Source organism: Labrus mixtus, chromosome 14 (assembly GCF_963584025.1).
Source record: "Labrus mixtus chromosome 14, fLabMix1.1, whole genome shotgun sequence".
NCBI classification, from domain to species: domain Eukaryota; kingdom Metazoa; phylum Chordata; class Actinopteri; order Labriformes; family Labridae; genus Labrus; species Labrus mixtus.
The window spans coordinates 14,881,627-14,892,687 of NC_083625.1; the positions used below are offsets into that span (position 1 = coordinate 14,881,627).

The 11,061-nt window shown below is 40.7% G+C and overlaps 1 protein-coding gene across 2 annotated transcripts in view; it reads left to right on the plus strand.

Annotated features, from left to right (window-relative positions):
• LOC132988121 (transcription factor COE1-A-like) overlaps window positions 1-10,492 on the plus strand; it is an 82,417-nt gene extending 71,925 nt beyond the window's left edge. The window contains exons 12-17 of one of the 2 annotated variants that reach the window (XM_061055274.1): window positions 4,734-4,799; window positions 4,895-5,057; window positions 5,637-5,819; window positions 7,578-7,775; window positions 8,779-8,847; window positions 10,284-10,492. In XM_061055274.1, the coding sequence (XP_060911257.1) occupies window positions 4,734-4,799; window positions 4,895-5,057; window positions 5,637-5,819; window positions 7,578-7,775; window positions 8,779-8,846 (678 nt within the window). In that variant the 3' untranslated portion in view covers window position 8,847; window positions 10,284-10,492. The remainder of the gene's footprint in view (window positions 1-4,733; window positions 4,800-4,894; window positions 5,058-5,636; window positions 5,820-7,577; window positions 7,776-8,778; window positions 8,848-10,283) is intronic. The other variant, XM_061055275.1, reaches the window with a different exon arrangement.
• The last annotated feature ends 569 nt before the right edge of the window (window positions 10,493-11,061 follow it).

Below are 11,061 nucleotides of genomic sequence, written 5' to 3' on the forward strand. Positions count from 1 at the left end.
ACACACACACACACACACACACACACACACACACACACACACACACACACACACACACACATACACACACACACATACTATAGGGTTCAGCTGCCAGTTTATTTCAACATGATTCCTTCAGCATCCATCCATATGTGCACATACATTAAATATACAGAGACACATATGCACAGCCTGTAATCATGCTGTATGTTTTACTATTCAGATCTATGAGGGAACTTCACCTTGTGGCATAGAACCACAAGTTATAACAATTCTGCAACAAATATTCATTGTGTGTTGTGTGTAAGAACCTTGAAATTAATTATTATTTATTCTTCAACAAACTAAAGTGTAATTGTCAAGGACTAGATTCGGATCTGCTTGTAATCATTTGAGTGGGCAAACAGCCAGTACCTAAGTAGAGTAAGAGTAAGAGTAAGGAGCAGAAATTACTCTTTAAATGGACTAAGAAATCAATGACCTCTACTGGCTTGTTCATCCTCACTGCAGAAGAAAAAAAGGGTAAAAACAAATGCAGCTCTAAAAGACAACAAGCGTCCTCTCAAGTTTTGAGTTATTTTCATAAATCTAATAAAAGAAAAGGTGAAGCACATGTGACACTGTTGCATGACAAGTTCACCTGTATACATGTTTCTATTCACCTGTGTAATGTGAATTTTCAACTTGCCCATCAAACTACTTCAGTTAAAACATTTTAGTTTCAGAGAGGAATCACAAGAAACAGTTTGCCACTGGCTGAGGTTGGCAAATTACAGAGCAGTGCACTATGAGGACTAACCCGTCACTCACAGAGACATCAGATTTGTCTGGAGCAAAGAAGAGACTTCAACATTTCCAAAATTAATATACGAAAATAACATTATTGCCACTTTTTTATCGTGTTTTCACAGTTTTCCAAGTTGACTGCAGCTTGTTTGATTCTGTATTTCTTTGCCACATCTTCTTCTGCAATTGTTTATCAACACTAGCTTGGAGAATTACTTTGTCGAAGTGATGAAAAATTGCGATTGTATTGCAGATTTTTGGAAATAAAAAAAAGGAGACTAGACTTGTGATTACTAAAACAGAGAAACACAACAGTACATGTAACAATGTAAGTTACTTCGTTATACTTTATTTTATAATTTTTCTCAGAATTAAAAAAAACCAAGTGTGTATCAATTTCAACATCTAAGATTCAGTTCAGAGTTGCCTGTTTCTCATTGTTGGTCGTTCAAATCGGAAAAGTTAACCAGTGTTTGTCATCCGTGTTAGACGGGTAACTTCCTCTGGTGACTCACTCAGCTGACATCTATCTGTGGCTCATTTTGATGATGTCATAAATCACACTGAGGTCATGTCATCAGCATCACCACCATGAGTAATCCTGGTGATGCAGGAACACGCAGACAGGAAACTATGAAACTCTCCCTCTGAAAGAGTTGAAATCTGAAACTGCACACCCTAATGACACTATCTCACATCATATTAGTCGGAGAAGATGTTCTACAGAGCGTGTGTGTGTGTGTGCATGTCAATACTTGTATGTGTGTTTGAGATAGTACCCCAAATCCCTCTGAGCCTACAAGTAAAGTATGACATCATCTGTGTGCAAGGTGTGACCCTGCATGTATGGCATCCTTAATGGGACATTAGAGGCGGGTCAAGCAGCTAATGTAACAGCATTAGGGAGGAATAAGTCATGTGTGTGTCATGCACATCAGACACACACACACACACACACACACATCTGACCTCTCAAATCCTCAGCTCAGCATTTCCTGGTCCTAATGCATACAACCTGCGTGTGTTTGTACTTGAGTGTGTGCGTGTGATGTATGGTTATCACATTAAGGCTGGTCATAACTCACACAGTGAAAGCACAGAGACACCTCCTGTGATTGTTCCTCTCTGCAAGCAGATCCGTGTGTTCTCTCAACCATCTCCTGCCTCTCAGTCTGTCAGTTTGTCAGCATATTCACCTGAAACAGCGAGAATAGATCGCAGTCATTCAAAAGGTCTTGATGTCGAGTATGATAAACTCCATCAAGTGCTCCTGTCTTGATATTTTTAGATTGAATGGACGGACAAGCACGTCAGCTGTAATCTTTAAATACGACAGCTAAGCAAAGTAAATAACATGAATCAAGGTAAGAGATTAAAGCTTCTGAATCATGCCTTTTAGTAACAATTATAGCAATCAGAGAAACAGACAGCAATCTGAAATATAACAAAAATGTTTTCTGTCACTCTACTGTCAAAATTGATTACCTACTGTATGAAGAAGTTGATGGAGAGAAACATTAAGGAGAGGGTCAATCACATCACAACTGTCAAAACTCCCCCAGATCATTAAGTTAGAACTGGACCAAATTTGCCAACAGAAAAAAGTCCACTCACTTTCTAAAGAAACTTCAGTCATCGGCGATGTTCCAAAGAAGGAAGATAAAAGCCACCAAAACATCAAGTCATTGGAGATGAGGCTGAGCTCACTTTGTCACTTTCCTCTGTGGCTGAAACAAATGTCCGGACATGCACATTACAGACTGTAAATGTTGCAGCATAGCCACATCAACGTCTGTGAGTGTGAAAATGACAGAGTGCATTTCTTTGGGTTTTGTTTATGAGCACATGACTCAGCCTGCCATCTCAAATCACACAGTGTCGTTTGGTTCAGTTCTATAAAAGCAAAGTCAGCAAAGCATTTTTTTTTACGCTGCTATTGTGTCTTTAAAGGGGCTGTAGTCTCCGAATGCTGACGAGATTATAATTACATGGCTTGTTTTTGGATTTAATTACCTGGGCCTTATGGTATGCAACACATTTGATCAGCAAAACATTTGTCTTCTCATTTAAATAACTCAACAGTTTAAACTGAAACTGGACAGATAAACTTAGTTCCCAAAACGCAATGAAACAACTCACATTTTCACACTACAGTAGATGAATTTTAATTTCCGTGCATGGCATGATGATCTCATTCAGGACATTCAGGTCATCATCAGACTTTTTGATTAGTGTATGCGCATAACTGACGCCATATCAACACAAAGCAGTTAGAAGTAGGAGGTAATCTGACGAGCAATACCATATTTGCAGACAAACCCGGGGAGAGATTAATTAAGTGATATGAGTCTCTGTGTGTCTAAATATGAAAAGACATTAACAGGCAAAGTATTCAGAGTGCATCGATGGCAGCAGTCAGAGGATGTGAGCGATGCAGAAGCTTGCAGAGCTGATAATGATGATGTTACTAGAGGATCATCTTCCTTTCCCGTTTATCAGCCAAAGCCTTACTGGAACTGCTCGAATACTCAGGATCAGGTTTCTCTGTGTGTGTGTGTGTGTGTGTGTGTGTGTGTGTGTGTGTGTGTGTGTGTGTGTGTGTGTGTGTGTGTGTGTGTGTGTGTGTGTGTGTGTGTGTGTGTGTGTGTGTGTGAGCGTGTGCTGCTCAGCTCTCCAGTTTAATAATGAGAGGTTAACAGAGAGCCGGCCTGGCCATAATAATGTGCAAAAGATTGAATTTAGCACCATGGACAGGCACACTAAAACTGCTGACTGGCACTGTGACCTCTCATATCCTCTCTCTCTCTTTCTCTCACATGTACACACCATACACACACACACACACACACACACACACGCACACGCACACACGCACACACACAGACACACGCACACAGATATAGAGGCACTATGTTACAGAAAGCACAAACTCATAGGAGCACACACTCGAAAGCCAACTATACTGTAATTGCGTGTATGTGCGAGTGTCACACAGTGCAGGTTAATGCTGTGAAGCACAGAGTAATTTTCTCTCTGTCACCGGGCGGCCTCACGCTGTGGAAACGACAACACATTAACTGTTAAACAAGACACCTTAGACCCCAGGGCGGGAGTTGAGAGAGGAAGAGTGTTGGTGGATGAGAAAGGGGGGGAGAAACAATAAAGAGAAAGAGAAAAAGAGAGAATTGTTGAGGGTTTTGTGGGTGGGGAAAATAGAGAGGATAATTCCCTGTGTGGAGGAAATGTGGGGCGAATTACTGGGTTGAGAAAAAGGTGCAAATTGAAGAAGAAAGAGGAGGAGGAGGAGGACATCTAAAAATCAAAGTCAGCTTTAATTGATAATAGCAGCTTCCATCACAGGGGGAAGAGAATGAGAATAAAAACAAGTGGGCCTTGAGGTGAATCCAGTCTTTTATGAGTCTACTGTATGTGGTGTTTGGAGAATGTTAAATCATAAAAATGATAATAAAATCAATATGGCTGGACTTTGCCCTTTGCAGTATCGCCTGTCCCTGACTGTCACTCACTCACTGATTTCAAATGTCATGCTGAGCAGAAGAGCCTACGGAGCGCTTGAGATTTACTACATTTTAAATACCTGTCACTTGAAGGTGTCATTATCTACAGACAAAAAAATATGCATAAAAGCACTTGACTTGACAGCAGATAATCTGCCTTTAAAAGGAATGAAGAGCAATTTGTTTATCATGAAAAGAGGGTGAAGTCGATGTTTGTGATAGTATGTGTAGGGAGGGGGAGAGACATGTCTTTTTTTTTTTTTTAAATACCTTTTATGTGTATAAATGTGCATCTATAAATGCATCTTAAAGCTTTCGGGTGAGGTTTGATTTTGTTCAGACTTGTGATCGCTTTGAAGAGATGTGTCAAAAAAATGCTACAAGACTTGTGTTTACTGTGTAACTGAGCCACATTCTACCTTCTTTATTTCTCTCTCACGCTCTCAGGAGGTTATTTTGAAAAGAGCAGCTGATCTGGTAGAAGCCCTCTACGGTTTGCCCCATAATAACCAAGTAAGAAAACACACATATACAAACATACAAACATCAGTATGGAGTCAAAGTGTTATTTTGTTACATTTATGGCGTCACTCTTTGTGTCCCTGTAGGAGATCATTCTAAAGCGTGCGGCGGACATCGCAGAAGCGCTCTACAGCGTTCCACGTGGGCATACCCAGCTCTCAGGCTCAACCCACGGCGGAATGATGGGAGTCAATTCCTTTACCGGACAGCTGTCTGTCAATGTCTCCGAACCCACACAGGCTAATCAGGGTGAGAGTCTTTATCATTGTCATATTGAAGCGTTTATTCATTTTAGTATGTCTCACATACATCACCAGAGAATGGCATTATTGTTTTCTTGAAGAGGGTTTTGCTATCTTTGTCCCTTTTTTTTTTTCGTTTGTTGCAACGTATGTATATGTATGAAGCAGGTTGCTGTTATCCATGGTTGTGACATAGTGTAAGTCATCATTAGTGCAGCCTTTATGAGTTCTTGTTACATAAAATGGAGATAAGTTTATGGAGTTAACAGGTGTACATGCTTACATACTTCTCTCAGACTACTTTCAGAAATTGGGATTATTCCAAAATGTCTGTAGAAGTGAACCCATATAAAATGGAAATGTATAGATATGAACTATAAATGAACCATAAATGCCTCTACTGCTCTTTTGTTAAACTGTGAACATATAATTGCTGTCAAGGTTCACAAGAAATGTAGAGAAATTCCTGACCTTTTCACATTCATTTCAACCTATCAATCTACACACCATAAAGCTCAAATCACTATGAACAACTGGGTAATCATCACATCCTCCTCTTTCTCTCCTTCCATCGCACTTCCTGCAGGTTTTGTGCGCAGCAGCAGTAGTGTGTCTCCTCACGGTTACGTGCCCAGCTCCACACCTCAACAGACCGGTTACACCTCAGTCACCAGCACCATGAATGGCTACGCCAACAACACCGGAATGACCAACCTGGGAGGCTCGCCCACTTTCCTCAATGGCTCTGCAGCCAACTCGCCTTATGCCAGTGAGTGTACATTTGTGTAGAAACTATGCTGCCATTAAGCTACTAAAAATACAGTTAGAAAGCTAACGGTTTGATTACAGTTGTTCAACACTGCATGCATGCAAATCCTACATGTATACATACTGTGCGTACTAATGTCTGTGGATTGAAAATGGAGGTCTTAGATCTGCAGAGTGGAGATCCCCCCATGGGGCTATCTGTCTCTCTGTGTTCAAAACCAATCACCAACTCACAGCTCCATATTGTCCTCTCTCCATCTCCTCCCTCCTTCCCTTGTGGCTTTTCATCTGACAGCCACACCTTTTTCCTCTTTGCTGGTTAATTGCCTTCCATTTAGCAAAAAGCAAGGAAGAAAGAGGGATCCAGAGAGATGATGTTTTTTTTGTTTGACGATCATCTGTGATGATGGCTGGAAATGAATTTGTTCTTATTCCTTATTCCTTATTCTCCTCCTATAGAGCTTGACTCAATCATAAACTAAGCTTCTTGTTTGAAATAATCTGTGGGCAGCTGTGGTTCAGTTGGTAGAGTCATCGCCTCTCAGCCAAAAGGTTGAGGGTTTGATCCCCAGCTGAGCAACATGTCTGATGTGTCCTTGGGCAAGACACTTAACCCCACATTGCTCCCGCTGCTTCAGTGGCAGTGTATGAATGGATTAGTGTTGTACTTACTCTCTGATGTACGTCGCTTTGGATATAAGCACCTGCTAAGTGAATCGTAACATTGTAACATTGTAACATAATCACAAAGGTGCAGTATTAAATAGGGCTGAGTCTCTCCCACTAAACTTTGAAAATCATTTCCCAGTCTTACCCAGTCTTACCCATTATGACATCAAAATGTCCCCCTTTCCAGGATTAAAATAACACAGATAATAATCAATTTAACTTATTAAGCACTTATCAAAACCAAGTGCGTATTGGTTTGTAAGGTACAGTAAGGGAGCAGCAGTTCAGATATATTCTCAGGGGCAAGACCATGAAGTGCTTTAAAAGAAAGAAGTAAAACCTTCATATCAATTCTAAAATAACTGAGATATGTTCTCTTTTCCTAGCTTTTAAGACTCTTGCTGCTGATTTTCACAGTTTGGAGATTACTGATTAATTTCTGATTTCTACCTGTTACTTGTTACTGAAAATGTCTAACTAGTTACGATTACTCAAAGGTCACACCCAGGCTTCTGACATATTGCTTCACATTAAGAGATAGTGGACTAAGGGAGAACTGGTTATCAGGGTGCAACCTATCAGGACTAATGATTAGAATCTCAGTTTTGTTATGGTTTAATTTGAGAAGATTAGCTGACATCAATCTTTTGGGCACAGTCGAGTGCACTCAGCGTAGCAGTGAAACTGAATATTTAGTTTTTTTATAATGTGGCCAAGTGGGAGCATGTAGAGGGAAAAGAAATGTGGTCCTGGTATCGACCCCTGAGGGACTCCACTTTCACTGGGGAATGATGGGAAGCATAATCATGGACCAAACCATGAGATCAGTCTCAAACTGAAGAACACTAAAATACACAGAGAGCGGTGTCTATAGATCCATATAGAAAAGGTTAAACTAGCATTTACTGTGACATATTAAAAGCTTATTTCACACTTCATTAACACAACCTTTTTAAAACATGTTACATTCCTTCTTTGTCTGACATGATGTTAATAATTCCCAATCCAACCCACCTCTCTCCTCTCTCTCTCTCTCTCTCTCTCTCTCTCTCTCTCTCTCTCTCGACTCCTGTAATTCCCATCCACCCAGTTGTCCCATCCAGTCCCACAATGGCCTCCTCCACCTCCCTCCCCTCCAACTGCTCCTCCTCCTCTGGAGTCTTCTCCTTCTCTCCGGCCAACATGGTGTCAGCGGCCGTTAAGCAGAAATCAGCCTTTGCTCCAGTGGTCAGGCCCTCCTCCTCCCCTCCACCCTCCTGTACCAGCGCCAACGGCAATGGGCTCCAAGGTAATTTACCATGAGGAAAGTCAGTCAGAGGATGAGCTCTGGTGAATTTTACACTGTTACTGTTGGTTGATACTTCTTCTTTTGTCGCTCCTCTCTCAGCGTCTGATCAAATAATAATAGATATATTTTATTCAATAATACAGTAATAGATGTATTTTATTCCAATTTATATTTGAATTGAACTGTGAATTCCAAAACAGTTTTCCTTTGGATGAAATCTTACTACAGTTTACAGAAGCAGGGAATTAACGTCACCACCCCCTCTCACCCGCTCGAGTTGATTTCTCCTCTTACACACGATTTTATCCTGCTACATTTTCACATGAGTTCACTTAGACTTAATGCGGAAAAAAATACTACGAGGGTGGCAGTAGTAACTCCAGATAAGTTACAGTGAAAATGTCAGCTGTTTGTGTTCACACATACAGCTCGTCCCAAATTATTCACGTGTTTTCAGGAGTTTTGTGCAGGTGTGAGCAAGGCTTAAGTGTGAAAACTGCAATGTAATTCAACTTTAATATACAATTCTACATCAAACCATAAATCTGGGCATGAATTCCAGTTGTTTGCTGTTCTTTAATCATCAGGCATTTTTTTCTGCTATGAAGATACAAATACAAATCAATAATTCCTCACTCAAACAAAAAACAGTATTTTAATGTCAATGTTTTTTTTCTGTAATACCTGTGGATACAGTTTTAACTTTTTGAAGGTCTTGCATTTTGCAAAGTCTGTCACCCATCTTGACATCATCAACCAGAATAACTTTCACAGATTATAAAAAAATATGATTGTCAGCCTTTTGAGTTAATGGTGAGCTCTGCTTTTTATACAGCTTTACCTTTCAGATTAACATTTTTATTCATTCTCTCTGCCCTCTCTCTTTTCTCTCCTTTTGACTTCTAACCCTCCCTCCTTTGATTCCTTGCCCTTGACCCTTCTTTTGTCATTGTCTCTACCTCTCTCTCCCTCTCCTGCCTATGTCTCTGCCTCTCTCGGTCAGATCAAACATTTGTGGACTCTAGCAAGTACTCAACAGCCAGCTCTCTACAAGGCCTGGCCTTCACCTGAAGTATGTTCCTCAACTTTCCTCTCCTTTAATTCTGTTGACTGTTTGCATGTGAAACTTTAGTAAAAGTCACTATAATCTAACATCAATTGAGCAATTATTGTCAGTCATGTTTTCATCTTTTAACACACTTTTCTGTTTTTTGAAGATGTTTCATGTCATATGTCATGCTTTCATTTTTCCGTCTTTCTTCTGTCTCGTTATCAACTCTTTATCGTCTCCCTCCTGATCTTTTCCATCCACATCTCATCCCATAGCAGAGATCTATCAATTTTGTTGCCTAGTAACCCTTCTCTATCTTCCTATTGGCTGGGAGAAAAAGGCAGGAAGTCAGATATTTATAAAGACCAGGAAAAAAGGCATTTGGCACGGAGAATTTCTTTCTCAACATCACTGGAACTGTGTGTTTGCGTGTGTGTGTGTGTGTATGTGTATGTGTGTGTGAAGTGAGAGCATATGCGGGGGTGTGGGAACGCAAAGCCGAGTTTCAAAGCACAGCTGAAATAAACACACTCCACTTTTAGCTTTACACACACACACACACTGTGATCACATATTGGTAGCTTACTGGGGAATGATCTTCAGTGACAGCTTTTCAGCACTTGTGACAGTTTATACAGGCAGTATTCCTACCTGTGTGTGTGTGTGTGTGTGTGTGTGTGTGTGTGTGTGTGTGTGTGTGTGTGTGTGTGTGTGTGTGTACTTTTATGTGTGTGTATACATGTGTATTTGTGAGAGAGAGAGAGAAATAGAGTACTTAAGACAAAAAAGGCATGGGGGCTTGTTATAAACAACACATTTTGTGGAGTTTTATCAAACTGTAGTTACAGAGAATTATTTTCTCTTTAAAGTTTTCCCTAAAATAATTAATCTTATTTGGGTCTGTTTTTGCAAGTGTGTGTGAATGTCTGTGTCACTTTGGGCTGTGCCTGTCTCTTACATGTTGACACCCTTCCCTTGGGTTTAATACAACACCAGACACCAATGCATGCCATGATTCAATCTGTCACACACTCTCTCTCACACACACATACACACACACACACACACAAACACACAAACATACTGTAAAATACTCCAACTGTTCCCAGGAATTTGATGTGTTTGTGCAAGCGTGTGTGTGTGTGTGTGTGTGTGTGTGTGTGTGTGTGTGTGTGTGTGTGTGTGTGTGTGTGTGTGTGTGTGTGTGTGTGTGTGTGTGTGTTTGTAGGAGAAGCATCACTGAGCCAGCCTCGATGACGTTTTTTCTGCTCAAACTTGCAGATTTATTGATCTATTGATGTTTGAAATGTCGCTGCAGTCACACAGCTGCACAGATGGGAAAACATATTGATGTGTTTACGAGGAATCTTTTATGACAATGAACATATTTGGCCGTGTAATAAACAAAAAACTCTCCCCCCTTTTCTCTCCCTCCCTTTTTTTGTTCTACCCAACAGCCATCCCTGGAATGATCGTCCCACCCATGTAAAGGTGTGAGTGTGTGAGTGTGTGAGTGTGTGTGTGTGTGTGTGTGTGTGTGTGTGTGCGTGTGTGCGTGTGTGTGTGTGTGTGTGTGTGTGTGTGTGTGTGTGTTTGGTGGAGGATTTTGGTGCGAGTCAGACTCCGGTCGGGGATGGAAGAAGCTGTCCCGATCTGAAGAAACAAACCCAACTCAGGCTCTTTCTAACACAAGAACAACTGCAAGAAAACTGACTTTTAAAACAAAGAAAAAAAAAACAGACTATTTGCAAATAAATAAGTTGTTTAGACTTTGTACACCTTGATGCTTTTATAGAAGAACTGCCACGCCTACATTATGACTCTCCTCAGACACATGGAAGGTATTTATTTTGGAGAGACTCAGATCATCGGTGATTGCTGATATGTTTTTGTTTATTTGGCACAACAGTAAATGTGTGATAATCATCTTTTAAATGTATCTCACATGGGGGGGGGGGGGGGGTATTCATGAAGTTTGATTGTGAATGAAGGAATATAATGTGAAGAATAACTGAGGATTAGGAAGAAACACGCTGATGATGAGGAAGCTGCAAGATCCATTCGGGATGAAAAGGAGCCATCACGGACAAGCCAAACCAGACACACGGTTCACCTTCTCTTATCCACGACATCATCACTCTTTTAGCGCAAACTTTCATCTTCCTCTGCATCTTATCGATCGTCAGAAAAGATTAAGACACTGAATGATGCTGCGCTTTTAACCTTCTGGAAATC